A 19989-nucleotide genomic window follows, 5' to 3' on the forward strand; every position below is an offset into this window, starting at 1 on the left:
TATTTTCTCATAAACATGAATTGGATCCTTTTCTATCCATGCTCCAAGCCTCCTTCAGGTATCAAGAGCATATTAATATGAGTAGATAACTTCAGGAAGCAGTCGGCCCATCTCTGGGATGCCGACTCCTGTCTCCAACAAGGATACAGGCCAAGGGTGTGGGTAGGAGCCCCGTCTCCCCTCAGGATAGCCCCTGCCCATGGTCTCTTACCCAGGCCCCCCAGCTCTCGCAGGACGGCCTGCAGGCCTGGAAAGACCTCCTGAAGACTGCAGAGAAGGCGGCAGATCTCCATGGTGGGGAGCGGCTTTTCCTGGGCTCTGCTGAGAGCGGCTTTCAGGGAGGCTTCAGGGCTGGCTGGCTCACAGGAAACACTCAGAATCTAAATGAGCACCAAGGGACAGAGGTTCTTGGTGAGCACTGAGGGGTTCTGTCCTCTGCTTTCAGTTTGGTTTTTACTGTCTCTTGGGAAGGCAGGCTAAGCTCCATGTGATTAGCATAGCACAGTCCTTTATGTCTTTCAGGAGGGTTGAGAGAAAGGAAGCCAGTGATGGAGAGGGGCCAGCATGCTCTCCTGGTGCTTGGAAGTGAGCAAGCTAACGTTAGGAGCCCTCCAGGAGGGACCTTTCCAAGGACCCGCAGCCCAAAGAGACCCCTCAGATCTCTGCTCCAAAGCCTCTGAAAGGCGGCTCAAGGCTTAGGCTCTGAATTGCTGCCCCTGTCCAGAAGATCAAGTAACTTCAGGGCAGCTTTGTCTCCATGGCATTAAGCTCTAACTCCACAAAACTGGGGGCAGCTTCTCATCTTTAGCCACTTTCTAAAGAAGAATGCACTGGTGTAAACGTTCTTAGAAGAAGCCCAGGATACTTAAGGTTTAAACTGGGGCCAACACCATTACTCCAAAGCCTCCCTACTGCAGACGTCAGGGCTGGGAGCAGAAGAGCCAGCGAGCTAAGGGAAGCAGGGCAAATCACCTACACGTGACCAAGTGAAGTTTCATTTGGAGGGGTTCCTGCTTTTTTCAAGCCTGTCAAAATGAACCCGATGACCCTGGAGACAGGCAAGAGACCAATCCATGAGGAGAAAACCGAGCACCTCAGACAGCCGTATAGGTCTGAAGGAGGTGGAGTTTCCTCCTTCTCGAAATCACCAGAGAAATCTGTGCCCCCCACACATTCCCCTCCTCATTCAGAGGTGAACGTGATGATGGCAAACACAGAAACCAGAGGGTTGCCCACAGCCTCTCGAATGCAAATGAATTACAGGGGACTCTGCATTCTAGCTCTGGGTCTCTGTGAAGGCTTTCCATCCAGGACATATGTGGGCCTGGGCCGGACCCCCATGAAGTGCCCCTTCCCCACCTGGTTTTTCTGGGAGGCTGGCCATGTTGTGGCTGGCACTGCATGCCATCCCATATGGGTACCCAACATCTGTTCAGTCTCCGGCTAACCTAGCTCTTGCTAGAAGCCAGAAGAGAGCACATCATTTGCCCGAGATACCACATACAATGTGACCCTCCTTCTGCTGAAAGGAGCTGGCTGTGTAGATCACGCCAGGCCCCAGCCTCGAGGCTGCCTTTTCCTCCCCAGGACCCAAGGGCGAGGCTGATTTGGGCTCCCTTTGTTCTCCAGCCCCCCATTACCTCCTTCACGGCCTCGGCCGGTCTCTCATCTCCTGGAGTGAGGCACTTTAGCTCAGCTCTCGGCTGAATGGCCTCGGTGATTAGCTTGCCATGTCTCAAGATGATTTCTATAGTAGCGCTTTCTAGGGTGGCCACTAAAGAAAGTAAAGGGGATTAAGAAAATCAATAGCACAACCATGAACACCGTATTTACCCTTCACCTTTTCTAAAATCTACTCTTCGCACTGAGAACAAGCCTCCATCTCCCGCCTCAAACTGGAAGCTTGGAACGTGACAAACTGCACTAATCAAGAGAATAACAGAGAGCTCAAGTCTATAGGGCATTCAGATGCCTAAGCCACAGGGGTCATTCCCATTCTCAGAACCCCACTGGGCAGCATCCCCATCATGGGGCAGCAGAGCTGAGGGTTATTACCTGCTTGGAAGAAATAGTCAGCGCCAGGCTCCTTCTGCATCTCCTCCATGAGCAGGTTCAATGGGCACGGCTCAGCCGTCTGTGCCCCCAGCAGCACCTTCCAAACGGCCCTCCCCAGCCGAGCTCGTCCTTCCAGCACCGCAGAGACCAGGGAGCCAAAGCCACCACGGCCACTGCTGCCGCCTTTCACAAGCTGTTCCATGGCCTTCAAAAACAGGCACCAAGAACACAATCAGGGGCCCGTTCTGTCTAGCAATACATCCACAACGGGGCATTTGACAAGCATTTATTTATGAAGTGCCGACTCTTAGGGGCACTGTTCTAAGCGCAGTGACACCAGGGCACACTGATCATGGGAGCCAAAGTGACCCTTTCCTTCCAGGACCTCCTAGGGGGACATGACACATCCACACAATACACAAATACAATATGCAAATACACACGAGCTAATCTGAGCAGGGGAGAGGGCCCTGATGAACAGAGGCACTGGGACGAGTCCCAAGGAGAAGAGGTTGTGAGCAGGATGCGGCAGGAAGCCAGGGAGCCTGAGGGCAGTGGTGAAGGGGCAGCATCGGGGCTACCCAGGCCTTTATCCACTAGTCCCCCATCAGGAATTTCTCAGGAGGTGATGCAAAGGCAGAAGGGCACTGTGCAAAGGGGGCACCTCTTCCTTCTGTCCCTTTCCCTGACTGCTACTGGGTACCTGTGAGACACTGAGCAAGTCATTTGCTTTCTCTGGGTCTTCACCTGAAAACTGGCAGGGCTGGAATAAAGACAGGGACTCTTGGACTTGCTTTGTGTCACAGACCCTCGCTTTGGGAGTTAGGCCGGTTTAGCTTGTGGACTCCTCAGAATGATAAATGCATAAAATAAAGTCCACAGGATTACAAAGGGAACCAGTTATACTGAAATATAGTTCTAGAAGACATGTTCACAGTCCTCAGGGGAAGAAGCCTGGGACACAGTGACCTTTAAAGCTGCATCCAGCCCTATATCCTCTGACCTGTGACGCCCCACGCAGCACCGCGGAGCCCTCCCCACCACCAACATCCAATGCAGTGAACGCTTGAGTCACCTGGGGAGGGAGGGGGGACCTTATTCCTCTGATCTCCATGGACCCTGTTCCCAGAATGTTCTACTGCCTGTGTTTATAACTGAAGGAAATGCTAAATTTCAGTTAAAGGTGAGTGAAAAAAAGATGTCATTTTTCCCCCATCCAAATTCAGGTACTCTGGGGGTGGAGGGGGGCATCTATTGACCCCAGGTTAAGAACCCCTACTCTAAATGACCACCAATACTTCTTTTTGCCTTCTACCTCTTCATTATCCCTGTGAAAACCTCTACCATCCCATCTTCCTTGGCTGGGCCGGGAGGCAGGAAGACCCAAGTTCAAATCTAGCTTCAGATCCTTGTTAGCTGTGTGACCCTTGGCAAGTCACTTAACCTATTTGTCTCAGTTTCTTCAACTGTAAAATCGGGACGATCACAACACCCACCTCCCAGGGCTGTTGTGAGGATGAAATGAGATCATTTTAAAAGTGCTTTGCACATTATAGGTGCTCCATGAATGCTCATTCCCTTCCTTTCCCTTCTCTTCCCTCCTCATTCCCTGGTTTGGAAACTCAGAATCTCCCCTTCCTTCCCCGTCTCTCCTTCTGCATCTGTCAGTTACTGAGGCAAGCCAATCAACATAAGCAGCGACCGCGTGCCCCGCACCGAGCTGTCAGTGTTCTTGCTGCTCCATATTCTGCGTCTCGGTGCCTTTGCACAGCCCCGCCTGGAATGAACACTCTCTCCTTGCCTTCGCCTCCTGATTTTCTTCAGTCTCCAAGCATCATTGGCTCAAAGGCCGCCCTCTGCTGGTCTCCCCCACCCTGCTGCCTGCTGAGACCACCTCCCACTTGTACTGTCTAAATCTGGCATGTACCTAGCTGTACGCATGGGATGGGAGCTTTGTGAGGGCTGCAATCCACAGTGATCGTGCTGTGCCCAGCACATAGTAGGTCCTTAACAAATGCTCAAGCACAGAGACAGGCACCGCCACCCTCTCCCCCTTACCTCTCTTTCTCCAGAAGTTAGATTGTTTGCAGATGAGATAACCTTTAGGAACATCTCATTGTCGGTGAACATTTCAGAGAGGTTTTCGTGGTACCGTCTCAAGAGCTCAGTCCCATAATCATCAGGGCTTGGTTGGACTGTAAGGATAGTATCAAAACAATCATGTTTGATGCAACATGACCTCCTTAAGGGTTTCTCCTGCAGAGACTGAGGGGGATTACAAATGAGAGGAGGGAGAGGGAGGCAATGCAGAAGCTTCATCATCTTCTGAGCTGGGTTCCACTCTCATCTTGGGACAGAGTGAAAACATTGGCTCTTGGCCAAATCTCCCTGGGTCCATATTTCTCCAACCTCTGCAGGACTTCAGAGCCCACTAAAAATCGTCCATGCACACACTGGACTTGAGGGTCTACTGAGGGTCTTCCCCCAACAACCTAGGAAGTAGAGAGCCAGGATGAGCAACACCTCCTCCCTCCTATGGGAGAAGGAAATGAGACAGACATTAAATGACTTCTGCACGGTGATATAGCTAGGGACAGGATTCCAAGCCAGCTCTGCTAATAATGGGTCCAGAGCTCTTACCATTATCCCACATGGCCTCTCAGAGAGGAACTAACACTTTCAAAGCTGGTTCCTGACATCTACACCTCAGAGGGGTGAAGGTTTAAAGCTGACACAGGGCTAGTCTGTTTATGCTCCTCATTTAAACTGTATTATTGCCCCCCTCACTCTCAAGAGCATTATAAGTTTGGACAGAATTTTAAAAATTAAGATAAAGCAAAAACATGTTTGACTCAAACTTATGTCTTTATCATTGCCATGGGGGAAGCTAGGTGGTGCAGTGGATAAAGCACCGGCCCTGAATTCAGGAGGACCTGAGTTCAAATCTGGATTCAGACACTTGATACTTATTAGCTGTGACCCTGGGCAAGTCATTTAAACCTCATTGCCCCCCAAAAAGAAGGTACACCAAAAACATCTCTCCTAAAAAAAATTGCCTGCTAATAAATCTAAATATTTATAAAAGTTTAAAATAGGCTGAACCATTCTGGGTCAAGAACCAGGATCAGTTTTGTTTCAAAGGTACAAGTATTTTAGCTGTGGAATTCTTGAGCTTGAGAAGAAGGTAGCCAAACTGGGAATAGCAATTTGGAAGCCATGCTGTTGTGTCAAAGTTATCTCCAAGGGAGAATAAAAAGAGCCAGGGCTAGAAGTCACAACACTTGGATGTGACCTCTATTGCCGCCACCAACTAGTTGTGGGCCTGAAGCAACCAAGGCCATTACCCTTTGAATGCTTGAGATGAGTTTTTTTTTTGGGGGGGGGCGGGCAATGACAGTTAAGTGACTTGCCCAGGGTCACACAGCTAGTAAGTGTCAGGTTTCTGAGGCTGGATTTGAACTCAGGTCCTCCTGAATCCAGGGTTGGTGCTTTATCTAATGTGCCACCTAACTGCCCTAACCTTTGAATTCTTGACTCATTTCAAGTGCCACCTCCTCCCAGAGGCCTTTCTTGACTTTTCTAGGTATTACTGCTCTCCCTCCATATCACCGGGCATTTATTCTGTATCTATTTATTAAGTTCCTGTATTTACTTATCTCTGAGCTCCCTGAAGGCAGGACTAATGCTTAGCACCTTACCCAGCCCACAGTAAGTGCTTAGTCCATGCTTGCTGATTAATTGCTAGAACTACCCTGTACTTAGATGAAGGGGGCAGAGGGAAGAGAAGGGGTTGGGCTTCTGATGGTGTTTCATCAGCCATAGTTGGCCAAAAATCATGTCTTATTTTGCCAGTCATAGACCAACATGCTCCAGAGGCTAAAGCAAGGGGACAGCTGGCATCTCTGTGGTGGCTGCACCCTAAAATACACTCTATTTACACACACACTGAACTCTGTAGGTAGATTATGAAGAAACTTGGGAGGGGGAGATGAATTCAGATGAAGGAAGTGCCACTTCTTCTGGTTCCTGTCCCCAGCCCATGCACACACACCCCTCTCCAAAGATACTGCATGGAACATAGTTGAATCTATCAGGGCTCTGGTCCCAAGATTTGACTCTTCGATGATACCTGTGGTGCTCGGCACACTTGCTCGTTTCTGTAAATCCTGTAGCACAAGGTCCAAGCCGGGGAATGTGAGCTTCACAGCCTGGAGGAGTTTAACCAGACTCTCAGCAGTCAATGTTTTCTCTTCAGTCACTCGGTGCAACAAATTTTCTATTGTCTCCTTGGGTGTTCCGCCCTCGCAGCAATTCAAGATCACCTGCAGTGGCGAGCAATCAAGCAGACACCAGTCACCCACAATGCTAAATTGATCTGACACACAACTGCAAACCCAGCAAGGCTGCACTACAATCTTGCATTACGAGACACCTCCATCTTCTGCTGCTTCTCCTGGACTCCACTTCCTTCCTCGCCTCTTTCCTTATCCCTTAGTCTGTCCAAAGAGAAACAAAATACTTTCTCCCCTCTGTGGAAAAGAGATGGAAGAATCTGATTACAGAAATCTAAGAGGAATTCTATAAAGGAACAGACACATAGATAACTGAGGAGGGAAAAAAGGAAAAAATATTGGCGGGGAGGGGAGTTTGCAGCAAATCTATCCTATTAAGACCCAATATCAAAAGCTGACAAGAAACCGAAAGATTAATAGCATGGCCCATCATGGATAAATTGTCAAAGGACACGAATAGACCATTTACAAAAGTAGATACACAAACTGCATATAATTACACCCAATGATCAAGGAAATACAAATGAGAACATCATGGAATTGGCAGCAAAACTTAACCCTGATGCAGATTTGGGGAACTAGGGATGTTCGTCATATATAAGGCACTGTCAATTGGTGGAATTGTTTCTGGAAAGCAATCTAGTAGCATGCTGTCAAGATTAACTGTGAACTATGAATATAATACAATGTTTTAATGTAATTAAGAATATAAGTCACATAAGGAAATATGGAAAGGAGAATCATTGTTGTAGTGAACAGAGCACTGAACCTGGAATTCAGGAAGCTTTATGCTTAAATCTTGCTTCTGACATTGGCTGTGTGACAATGGGGAGGAAACAATGTCTCTGAATCTTAGGCAGCTCTCTAAGACAATCAAACACATTCTCACGTTGATGAAATGACAGATCCCTAAACTATCAAAATGGGAAAAGACTTATACAAAAGTTAATTTAAGTTAGAATTAAAGAGAACAAGGCTAGGCAAACAATCATCTTTGGCTTTAGTTGCATTAAAGGGAAAATAGTCTATATGAATATAAGAGATGAAAGACAATAATTAGGATACAGAAGGAGTAAATATATCCTTTGTTCATTAGAGGGTCCATGGTCTACATTATTTTATATGTTGAAATTACTATGTAATATATGTGCATGTACACACACATATCTTTCAGATAAACTATTATCTAGCCAAGTCTCTCTATCTTGTACTTCGCAAAACTGATTTTTTAACCTAAGCATAAGACTTTAAATTTAGACTGTTAATATATATTCTATATAGTTTTAAATGTAAATATAATCAGACTGATGTTTATATTTCTTAATAAACTATTTTGAAACAACCAATACCATAAAATCTTTCTTTCACCCTAAGTATGTGAATGCAATGAATCCTTCTTTCACCATTAGCTAGCATTTGGGGAGGATGTGTTGACTTGAGGCTGATATATAACCTCTCAGACGTAAATTCCCCGACATGAACCCTTTCACTCCAAGCTGCACGGAGCTTAGAACATGACAAAGACTGGTCTATCACAAACAAAGTGACGAGCTCTGCACCAGTTATACAGAGGGGGACTCTCTGGCATAGATTATAAGGCAGGATTGACTTTATCATCCCGCCTCTTTTCATTTCCTTTCGACCATGATATTTATGCATTATTCTATAGGCCTGACATCAGTGCCCTTCTCTTCAATGCGCTGTTCTTTCTTCCATGTTCCTTCTTGTCCCCTATTCTCATCCCTGGAATGACAGACACAGCAGTCTCTTTAGTCACCGGATCACAGGACTTAGAACTGGAAGAGAGCCTACAGATCATCTATTTCTACCTCCCTCGTTTTACAGATGAGGAAACTGAGGCCCAGAGAGAGACAGTGACCGGAAAGAGTTACGAGGCTAATGAGCAGCAGTGTTGAGAAGGCTTTTTGTTCACTGGCTGATAATACGCTAAAGACCTGTGGTCACCTCCTTAATCCTGGATTCTATGCACCTCTACATGTATCTTAAAATTCTATTCGCTTTCTTGGGTGCCGTATCACACCACTGATTCACAATGGGTTTAGTGTCCAGATATCTTTCAGATAAACTATTATCTAGTCGAGTTTCTGCATCTTGTACTTGGTGAAACTGATTGTTTTAACCTAAGCCAAAGTCTTTACATTTAGACTATTAAGTATGTTATTAGATTTAACCCAATGTTCTAGGCCTATTGGAAAGTTTTTCAATCCTGATTTAGTCATCCAATCTGTTAACTTAACATCTGTAAATCTGATGAGCATGTCATCTATGCCTTTAACCAGGTCATTGATGAAGATGTTAACTAGCACACAAGGCCAAGGTCAGGCATTAACCCCCAAAGGACTGCTTCAAGAGCTGGTCACTTATCCAGTTCCAAATGCACCTCATTCCATACTATTATTTATCCCATATTTCTCTTTGTTAACAAGAAAAGCATGACAGATGATATCAAATGCTTTCCTAAAATCTAGGTAAAACCTCTTTATGACATTCCTTAAACTGACCATTCTAATAACCCTATTGAAAAAGGAGGGGCAGCTACCTGGCGCAGTGGATAGAGCATTGGCCCTGGATTCAGGAGGTCCTGAGTTCAAATCCGGCATCAGGCACTTGAAACTTACTAGCTGTATGACCCTGGGCAAGTCACTTAATCCCAATTGTCTCACCAAAAAAAAGAAAAAGAAAAAAGAAAAGAAAAAGAAAAAGAAAATGACTTTTACCCTGTTAATTTTATTTTTAAAGTTTTGTTGAAACCTCTTGTGTTTATATCATAGTCACTTTCAGGCATACCCCTCCCTCATCTCCCTCTTCAACTTGAAAACAGTGAAGCAAAACCACCCCAAACATTGACTATACCTGCCAGTGCATACAATGTTCCACCCCCTTATGTCCCCACTCCTCCAATGAAAGAAGGGAGGTATACTGCCCTGCTCACTTTCCAGAGCAAAAGCTGAACATTGCAGTCACACAGCCTTCCCTTTCCTTGGGGTTTTTATGATGCTTGGCCACTTCTGATCACACCTCTTTGTCGGGATGCTCCCTAACCCCTCCTTTCCTAACACCTTTTAGGCTTTAGACAGGAACCATGGGGAAGCTCACTGGCCTGTTGTTGTTGTCAGAGTCCACTCCCCTCCATTTAAACAATAAAATCTCCTGACAAACAGCCAGCACAAAACCAAACCCCTGTAAATTTCCCTTGACCTTTCTTGCCAGCTTTTCCCCCCAGGAGTCCTTCCAGCACTGCTTTTATCCTGAACTCAATCCCCTCAAAAGAGCATGTGCACAGCACACACAGCAGCCCCCAAATGAGGATCCCCCGTGAAACCACGAGTCTCCATGTCACGCTGCCTGCCCTTTAAACATATAAATAAAAAACTTAATAGGTTATACTTTCAAAACTCTCCTGCTTGTCTGTGCTTCCTTCTGGCTTCTTCAGTTAAAGAAATAAGAAACAAAACCAAGTCTTGTAACAAACATGCTCTGCCAAGCAAAAGGAATGTGGATGATGGCCATGACCCTTCCTGCACCTTGTGTCCACCCCTCTGTCAAGAGGCTCCTCTGGAGACCCAGCTGTCACCGCGCTGATCAGCGCTCTCAGGCCTTTCCTGGGTCTGCTCAGGAAGTCTGTTGTGCTCATAACGATTCCCTCCCTGCAGTTTTCCTCCCTCTTCACATGCTGTCCTTCCCTGATGTTTTCTTGTTGAGTTCCATGTCATTCTACACCAAGTTCTGAAGGTCCCTTTCCAATAAGAATGCGGTCCATCGCTCCCTCCACCCGTTCCCCCAGGTTGGCATGCTCTTCTCATGTTTCCCAATGATGCAGACTAGCCAGCTCTACCCCCTTCCTCCTCCTTTCTGTGCCAATATAGTCCCTTTATCCTCCTTTCTCTTTTGACTCTTAGGGCTCCCAGAACAGAACCAATTTACCAGAGGACCGTTTGGTGCTTAATGTTTTTGAAGCTGGGCCTGTGTACTTGTCTAGGTTCTCTGCGGGCTTCAGAGCTCCTCCAAAGCCCTTCAAACACTTGGGCACAGTATTTTATACCCGGTGAATACTCCAAAGTCAAATTGAGGGCCTAGCGTTTACTACCAATCCAGGGTATTATTATGCATTAAGGAAAAGATTTCCCAAATTTCTCTCTCAGACATGTTGAATAGGTTTATTATAATTTGATGGACTGACACTCAAAAAAGTCTCATCAATATTCTGATTCTTTCCTTTCAGAAATAAAAATCCCCATCCAGGTGCAAATAGGTAAAATCAATAATTTCTCTGAAATTTGGTCAGCCTATTAAGTCATGCCAAGAGTTCTACTCTTCCTTTTGGCAGGAGGAGGAGGGAGAAAATGCTGAGGGAAGCATCCTATGGCTAAGATGCCTTTAAAAGAGCTGCTGGCAAAAAACAAAACAAAAAAACAAACTTTTTTGTAAGAACCAAATACTCCACATACACCACCCCCCTTAATTCCGTATCTATTCCAATCTAAAAATCTTCATTTTAAATTCATTTATGAAAAGACCCTCAAGGTGCCGGGTAAAGTCAGTCCGAGCAGGGTCCTCATCTCTCATCTCCAAGGGTCCCCACCTGCCCCACCCACTTGCCTCCTTTTCCACTCCGGTCAGGAGCTCCCCCGGGGCCGTCTCCAGGAACTCCCTGATGGGTCTCAGCTGGGTTATGCTCTCTATCAGCTCCTCTTTGTGTTCCAGTAAAAGGATGGACAAGGTCTTTCCCTCCTCTGTGCTCCCTGGGGGAGAGAAAGTGTTAGAAACACACAAGAGAGACTAGTCAATTTGAAGAAAAATGACAGCTTGGTTTGTCGAGAGAGATCTAACAGAATAGGAAAGCAATCCACGGCTTATTCTGAGCACTGGAATGCAGATCCTCTTTTAGCAAAGGAAAACACTTTATTATTCTGTTTAAACTTTATGAAAGGAAAACGTTTCATTTATCTGATGGATCACAAAGCTGCAAAGCCAGCCAGAGGTTAACTTCGAGTTGGCAAGGCCAATGCTTTGTGTCTAACCCAAATGAGGAAGAAACTCTAGCCCTTCAGTTCAGTTAGAGAGCCAATTCACCTTGGACACCCCACCCATCGATCTGGTAGGCCTTTTTTTTTTTCCTGAAGGGCATAAGAACACTGACAGTATTCTCCCAGTTTAAGGTGTGAGACTAGTTATCCTAGCGATGGAAAAGCTAATTTTGCTTTTATAGCTACATCATACAGCCATGAGAATTGTACATAGCAGGACTCGAGTGAAAATCCTATGAACAGATAACCAGGCCTATGGGGATAATTAGAGGTGAACTCTGGAAGCCCCTCCAACGAACACAACAGACAAGCTCTCCTACCTCTTAGAGGCATGTTTTCTCCATCTTCTGGATCTGGTTTTTGCAGAGCTGCTTTTATTGCAGGATGGGTGTCCTGGAACATTCCCAACAAAGACACCACAGTCTCAACATTGAGGAACTCCCCATTTCCTACTTTGCTGAGAATTCTTTTGAAGGCTGAGATTCCTTCTTTAGCTTCAAGACACTCCAAGATAGCCTTTCGAATAAAAGATTCCAGGGAGAGTAATCAGCAGCCCTGTTAAATTCCCCTGTGTTCTGCCTTTTGGTTTACTGCCCCCTCCGGATTGTGAACCTGAGGCCCAGACCTCCACCTCCAGGGCTTCCACAATGCATGCTCCTGGTCTCTGGAGAAGTGAATCCATTCATTATTAGAACTCCAGCCCTAGGGCCCCACCTTGCCAACTGCCTGCTATACGTCTACTGGCTGACCCAATACACCAGACCAAGATTCAGCTCACTATCCCCGCTAGCCTTCTACGTACACAGCCCATTCCAACATCTGTCTGCAGACATGGAAAGCCTCACGCTTTTCCTCCTGCACTGTCCTCTTCCCATTAACAGTTAGACATAACAAAAACACACTGACATTAGAATGATTTAAACAGCTCTCAGCTAGTTGTGTCTAGTCTTCTAAACCAAAGCTCCTTAAACTGTGGGTCATGACCTATAATTGAATGTGGTGGTTGCAAAAAATTTGGCAAGAAAGGTTATATATACCTATTTTATATACCTATATGCCCGGGGTCATGTAAAAATTTCTCAGGTAAAAAGAGGTCATGAGTGGAAAAAGTTTAAGAAGCCCATCTCTAAACAACAGAAGGGGCCATATTTTGTATCTTGAATACAAGTCAAGCCTTTCTCATTTGGACTTCCTTAGGGGAGCAAGTAAATTTGAATCAGTGAAATTCTAAATGACAGGCTATTTCAAAAGAAATCCAATTTTATTCTTCTCAGATCTTGCATAGTACAGTGGAAAGAGTCCTGGGTTTGGAGGCAGAAGAGCTTAGCTGAAGTGCCAGTTTCTGCTACTTTTACTGTATCTTAACTTCACTGGGACCCAAGTGTTTTCATTGAAAAAATGAGGGAGACTGGACTAGAAAATCTCTAAGTTTCCTTCTAGCTTTAAATTTATTATCTTTAACATATCACCTAATCATAGAGTATTTTTGGTTTTTTTTGCAGGGCAATGGGGGTTAAGTGACTTGCCCAGGGTCACACAGCTAGTAAGTGTCAAGTGTCTGAGGCTGGATTTGAACTCAGGTCCTCCTGAATCCAGGGCCTGTGCTTTATCCACTGTGCTACCTAGCTGCCCCTATAATCATAGAGTATTAATACTAGAAAGGACCTTAGAAATAATTTAACCCAAGCCATTAATTAAAAGAAAAACCATGCAAAAATACTCACAAGTTTTATTGATGCCTTAAAAAACAACAACAACAAAAACCCCCCATCCATTTCTAGATGGAGCACTAGGAATTCTAAGGAATTCTAACCCCAAATCTTTCCCTTGTTAACAAAGAAAAATAGTTCCAAACAAAACCCACTGATGGAAGGAGTGTGCCACATTCCACACCCATGATCTTCCACCTCTCCAGTGAAGGGGAGAGGTAGGTTCCCTCAGCTCATCCAGGGCCACAATTAGTCATCATCATTATGTAACATTTGGCTTCATTTGAGTGATTGTGTCTATTATTCTAGTTCTGCTAAATTCATTCTGCAACAGTGTATAAAAAGACTTCTACATTTCTGTGAATTTCTCACATCTGTTGTTGTGCTAACATTCTCCAGCATTCATATCACGTCTATCCCCCAATCAATAAGCACCCACCATTTCTCCAGCTTCAAAAATGTCCGTGTATACACGACCTTTGTGTAGGTACATATATATATATATATATGAGTGTGAGTGTATGTGTGTGAGAATGAGTGTGAGTGGGTGAGTGTAGGATCTCTGGGTTAAGGACAAAGGAAAGCATCAGTAAAATGGAAATAGCCTAACAACTTCCACTTGTTTTCTGATTTGCCCTGCACCAATTTTCAGCTTCACCCATAGTGTCTTGTTCTAGGTCATTCATTTTACTGCAACAAAACCTATAGAGGAAAAGTGACTTGGCCCGGGTCACCTAGCTGGTTAGTGGCAGAACTACAACTCCAAGTAAGCAGATAGTCCCTGATCAGAAAGCAGAAATCCTGGGACACCACTCTCTCAGTTCTCCTCCCACCTCTCTGTCTCTTTTACTGGATCCTCCTCTTGATCACATCCCCTAACCACAGGTGTTCCTCTCTGGGTTCTGTCTCTTCTCTTCTCCCTCTTTATCATGTCACTTGGTGGTTTCATCGGCACCCAGGGATTTAATTAGTATCTCTACACTGATGATTCTCAAATCTCCCTATCCTGCCCCAACCTCTCTGCTCACCTCCAGTCTCACATCTCCAACTGCCCTTCAGACATCTTGAACCAGATGCTTCTGAGAAATCTGAAATTCAACATGGCCCAAATGAGACTCACTATCTTCCCTAAATCCTCTGACCTTCTCTATTACTTCCCAGGGCACCACCATCCTCCCCTGTGTTCCCAGGCTTACAACCTAGGAGTCCCCCTGGACCCCTCCCTATCTCTCACACTCCCCTCCCATATCCAAACTCTCGCACCATCTCTTGAATACACCCCATTCTCTCCTCTGACACTGCCATTACTCCAGTGCAGGCACCATCGCCTCATGTCTGGATTACTACAATAGCCCGCTGGTGGGTGGGTCTGCCTGCCTCAGGTCTCACCCTACTCCAATCCATTTTTCATTCAGTCACTAAAGTGGTTTTCCTAAAATTCAGGTCCAATCATGTCATTGTCCATTTAGTGAAGTCCAGCGGGTCCATTCTGCCTCCAAGAGCAAATTACAAATACTCCATTTGGCCTTCAAAGCCCTTCATAACCCAGCCTCCTCCTACCACCCCTTACTCCCCAATATAGATTACTCCATCCAGAGATATTGGTCCCCCGGCTGTGCCACAAAGTAAGATCCTCCATCTCTTGGCTCCAGGCACTTTCTCTGGTTGTCATCTATGCCTAGAATGTTCTCCCTCCCTCACTCTGACTACTGACCTCCATGGCTTCCCTTAAATCCCAACTGAAACCCCACCTTCTACAGGAAACCTTCCCCACCCCCTCTTAATTCCAGTGCCTTCCTTCTGTGAATGATTTCCTATTTATCTTGTATCTATTGATTTGCGTGATGTCTCCCCTCTTAGATTATAAGCTCCTTGAGAGCAGGGGTTGTGCAGTACTTGCCACAGTATTTATTGATCGGTTGATTGATATGTAATTCACATATTAATCATTTGGCTCTTCAGGTATACCTGCTATAACATACATTATATATGTATAATGCACACACATACACTCTATATCTGTGTGTGTATAGTGTGCATGTGCGTGACCCACACAAACATGTATAAGCTTAGAAATCAAGACAAGGATCCCAGGGTTACAAGATGAGTGTGAAACCCTGTGTGTTAATGTATCTACCACTATCTACCACCCAAACAAACGAACCTTTCCGCTTCACGCTCTTCTCTCCATTTGTGCAGCCATTCTCACAGTTCAGAGCTCTCCTTGCTTCTTGCCTAGACTACTGGGCCCATTACTTCCTCTCTCTGCACTCTGATCCGTCGTCCTCCACCAAATTTCCGAAACAATATTCCTAAAACAGAGATCCTACTATATCACTCCCCTGCTCAGTAAGCTCCCATGGCTCCCTATTACTTCAAAGATCTAAGATATGTTCCCCTATTTTCATTTAAAACCCTTTACAACCTGGCCCCAGTCTACTTCTCTGGCCCTATTACACATCCACCCTCCTCATACTCTACAGTACGACAAGACCAGCCTTCTTGAGGGACACAACCCTGCCCCTTCTGTCTGCCCTTGCACTGATATCTCCTGTGCCTGGACTGTATTCCTCCTTGCCTCCAGCCTCAAGGCTTAGTTCAAAGGCTACCTGAATTTCATCCCTGCCCCTCAAACAATTATAGGATCATGGATCAGAGGCCCTTATTTTATAGATGAGGAAAGGAAGAGCTAAGGAAGTTAAGTGATTTGCCCAAAGTGACAGAGGTTGTGCCGGGGGTAGGATTTGAACCCAGGTACAGTGCTCTTTTCCATGGTACTAGACTGTCTCCCTTTACCTTGTGCTCCATTTTGCCTCCAGTTGTCTGTGTACATTTTGCCTCCCTGGGTCAGACTCTGTTTCACTTTTGTTTTTGTATTCTCAGCACTTATCGCAGTGCCTGGGACAGCCTGCCACAACAGTTGTAAAATGCTGCTAAAATATTATTTGGCCAACTTGCATTTATGAAATGGTTCCTCTGTATCCACCTGTCCCTGACCCCTGTTCTGGCCATTAATGACCTTCTGTGGAGCTGCCAGTCAGTCAATGATGGCCCCAAGGGAGCCCCGCTTAATGCAACTGTCCCAGTGGTCTTGGTCACACTACAGACAATCATGTTTACCCCAAATATTTGCATAAGCTACAAATAAGAGCAGTTTGGTGGCACCATAGTGCATAGAACACTGGACTCCCAAGTCAGAAAGATTCATCTTCCTGAGTTCAAATCCAGCCTCAGACAGTTAGTAGCTCTGTGACCCTGGGCAAGTCACTTAATCCTCTTTGCCTCATTTTCTTCATCTATAAAATGAGCTGGAGAAGGAAATGGCCAATCACTCCTTGTATCTTTCCCAAGAAAACCCCAAATGGGGTCATGAAGAGTTGACACAACTGAAATAACTCAACGACAATAACAAATAAAAAACTGGCTGAGCAAGAGTAAATTTTCAGCGCACTCTCTGTAAGGATTATCTCAATTTCTGCCTTACTGGAGTCCTGATTAATGAGATTTGACTGCTAAACTACACTAAATCCTAGAGCACCTTTCTTCCTGTAAGTTCAGAATGCCCGACAGCCATTATCTCGTTTTAACCAAAACTCCCTCATGAGACCAGCTGAGAGAGGGGGAACATGTATTCCCAATATCAAACAACAAACATTTCTGAAGTGCCTGTCCTATGCGGAGCCTGGTGCTTGGGGCTGAGAGAAATGCCAAGAACCAATTCAAGGGCTCACTGAAAGTGGAGCAAAAACCACCGTGGAATTTCTACTGCCACATTTCTGTGATCAAATAATATCTAGCCTGTAAGTAGGATGCATGTAAATACCCCAAGGTGCCTAACAAGGGAGTCTCTTGTATACACTGAAGGTGGTTTTAATGCTAGTGAAATAATTTTAATAACAATGTTAATTCATGCCATTTGGCAGGGAATTTAAAAAGAGAAAAAAAAACAACTCAGCAATCTGGCCAGATTTAACTTAAGCATGACTGAAGTATACACACACACACACACACACACACACACACACACACACACACACACACACACACATAAATATAAGTTTTAGATAATCTTTCCTCTCCTCAAGGTTACACAAGACAACAAATGAAACTCTAATTATTTGTTTTATCCTAACCTGACAAACTGAACTTGCTTTATATAAGTGGTTGGCTTTGCAGGCCTTGTTTATAATTTGTTTCAGCACTTTATTAGAGAGAGAAATGATATGGGAAGAATTTTGTGACCAAAGGCCGATTCTCCAAGCATGGAAATGGAAGTCACCTTTCACAGCCATGTGAAGGACCACGAGTGGTCACTGCTAACTCCAGCTGACCAAGGTTCAATTCGGGTTCAGAAACTCAAGATAAACAATCTGGGTCAGTGTTTTCTTGAGTTGGACACCAGGGCGTTCTCTGAACGATTCAGAAAGACCCTCTGTACGAGGGACTGTGGGCTACATTTCTGCAGTGTCCCTCTTGCTTTCGGGCTCTTCAGGCTTTACTTGATCTTCAAATGAAGCCCAGTTCGAGTCCCATCTCGTTTGCAATATGTGTTCAGTTTTAATATCCCAGTGTGTGGGTGGGTGTAAGCTTCCTTCAGGCAAGGGCTGGGCTTTATCCTTCTGGACTCCCATGGAAAACCAATGTGTGTAGAATAAAAGCGTGACTTCCGTATATGATGGAGTCCATACTGTAACCCCTGACACTTATCACACACTGGGTTTTGATAATTAGTCACTTCCAATAGTATGTCTTCTTTCAATTGAAAAAGGAAAACCAATCGGATGTGAAATAAGAAGACCTGGGTTTGCAGCTCTGCTCTGCCACTAACTCTCTATGTGACTTTGAGCAGATTCCTTCCCCTTGTGGGACCCTGGTTTCCTCATCAGTATAAAGAAGGAGGTACAAGTGGACAATTCCCTAAGGTTCCTCCTTCTCCCAGCTCCAAACCTGTGCTCCCAGGATCCTTGTAGGCAGAGGCAGGATTGGGCTCAGTGTTCAATGAATACTTGTGGGGTAGGTGGCTTTCTCCCTGACAAAATCCTACAATCCTTCTAGGTTAATTCTTTTTTTCCCCCTAGGTTAATTCTAAGGGCTGTCTTGGACAGGTTTCAGATTAATACAATGATTGAACCCCAAGTCCAGAGGACTGAGGATAAATCACCTCACTCACCTCCTGACACAGAGAGTCAAACTCCAGAATGAAACAAGCATCTTTGGGCGTGGCCAAAGTGGGAATTTGTTTCCTGGACTCATTGGAAGGTTTGGTTTTGTTGGGGGAAGGGCAGTGGAAGGGAGAAATAAATGCTTGTCAGTTCACTATGAAGGGAAAGGGTGTAAATCTGAAATAACTGTCTCTTCATATTAACAAAAATAAGTAAATCATTTCAAAACTTCATCCTTTTTAACAAGTTCATTTTAATAGCTTTGTACCCTTTTGTAGAAAAGACCATAGTCCCAATGCCAACTCTAACATGTGTAGTTAGATGAGGAAGAGCAAGTTACTTAACTTCTGTGGGCTTCAGGCAATTCTCTAATCCCCTCAATTAAGCCAGGATCTCTAGGGGAGAGGTCCAGTCCTGTCCTGGTCCTAGACCCAGTCAGGGTGATGGGATCCACGTGCTTGCTCATTGCCAATATCCCCAGCTAACCATTTGTGCTAGTTTTCCTTCCATTTTCTTTCATCTGGGTCTCATAAGTGAAGCAGGTCCGGCTGTCTGCTTCTATCCTGCCTTTCTCTTGCTTTGTTGGTAATATATGCCAGACTCTTTTTTTTCCCCTTATGCTCTTAGGCTTCTGGAAATCTAGCTTTCCTCACATTGTCCTAACTCCCTCTGGCTTTCTGATTTGAGCTGGTGGGTAAGAGAAGCTTTTATCAGCAATGGCATCTGACTCAGCTCATTATCCTCCCTCTTTCCTCTCTCTTTGCAGAGCTACTCAGCAGTGAAATTAAAACATTTGTTAACTTCATTGCTCAGCAGTGAAGACAAGGTGGCCATCTGGGGAGAGTAGCAGGGGCAGACTCAGGGAAGAGCCGGAAGGCAGGAGCCAGCTGCCTGGACAGCCTGCTCCTGGCTTTTCCCACTAATCCCCAGTGAGAAGCTGCACCACTGAAAGCCAGTTATGGTTGGGGCTCCATCCGCCATGAAAGCTGCTCAGGGTTCTCCAGCCCAAATAAACTGGGCTAGGATTGTCTACTGGCCAACCCTCTTCTGAAATAGCTGGTCTGCCTACTATGGAGGCTGTCTTTCACATGCTGAAATGTGCCAGGGGCCCAAGGGTTAAATACCACATGATAACCCAACATGAAGAGGTACTACAAATGAGTTAAGGGCTTTAAATGTACATTTACTTGTATATGAAAAATGATACAAACAACAGATTTGCCCTTTCATAAAGGTAATGTATTAAACCAATGGGCACTGAGCTGATAGCCATCCCTGGGCCCTGGCCCTTTATATAAAAAAAGGCTGACTTCTCCATGTTCTCTTCCCACTCGATCACATGAAAAGTCACTTTAATTTCCCCTCATCATCTGGGACTCAACCAGCATAACTTCCTTCCCCAAATCAGCCCTTCTGCCTGCCCTCTCTCTGGAATTTTAATAGGTTGTGGTCACATACTTGTCTTCGTTTTCCTCTTTCTCCCTTGGTGCTCTAAAGAGCCATTGACCTCCCAATGTAGGACACCTTACCCTTTTTCTAGGTTCTGCCTCCCCAGTACCAAGTGTGACTAGGAATCGGATGATCTCAGCCTCTGCCGACCTTTCTTTCTAGGACAATCTGTCTCCAATCACTTGATAGATATCATTAAGCCTATCTATCCTTCCTTTCTAGACTACCAATACCCCCAATGGTCCTTCTAGCTGTATTTCTCATCCTGGCTATG

General features: G+C 45.2%; 1 protein-coding gene across 1 annotated transcript in view; it reads right to left on the minus strand.

Annotated features, from left to right (window-relative positions):
• The window catches only part of ZBTB40 (zinc finger and BTB domain containing 40), a 70003-nt gene that overhangs the window by 16205 nt on the left and 33809 nt on the right, over positions 1-19989 (minus strand). Inside the window, exons 4-10 of the mRNA XM_043996362.1 lie at positions 11716-11911; positions 10968-11110; positions 6185-6377; positions 4114-4250; positions 2056-2260; positions 1641-1774; positions 212-380 (exon numbers count right to left, since the gene is read on the minus strand). Coding sequence (XP_043852297.1) covers positions 212-380; positions 1641-1774; positions 2056-2260; positions 4114-4250; positions 6185-6377; positions 10968-11110; positions 11716-11911 — 1177 coding nt within the window. The remainder of the gene's footprint in view (positions 1-211; positions 381-1640; positions 1775-2055; positions 2261-4113; positions 4251-6184; positions 6378-10967; positions 11111-11715; positions 11912-19989) is intronic.

This window comes from Dromiciops gliroides, chromosome 3, assembly GCF_019393635.1.
Source record: "Dromiciops gliroides isolate mDroGli1 chromosome 3, mDroGli1.pri, whole genome shotgun sequence".
NCBI classification, from domain to species: domain Eukaryota; kingdom Metazoa; phylum Chordata; class Mammalia; order Microbiotheria; family Microbiotheriidae; genus Dromiciops; species Dromiciops gliroides.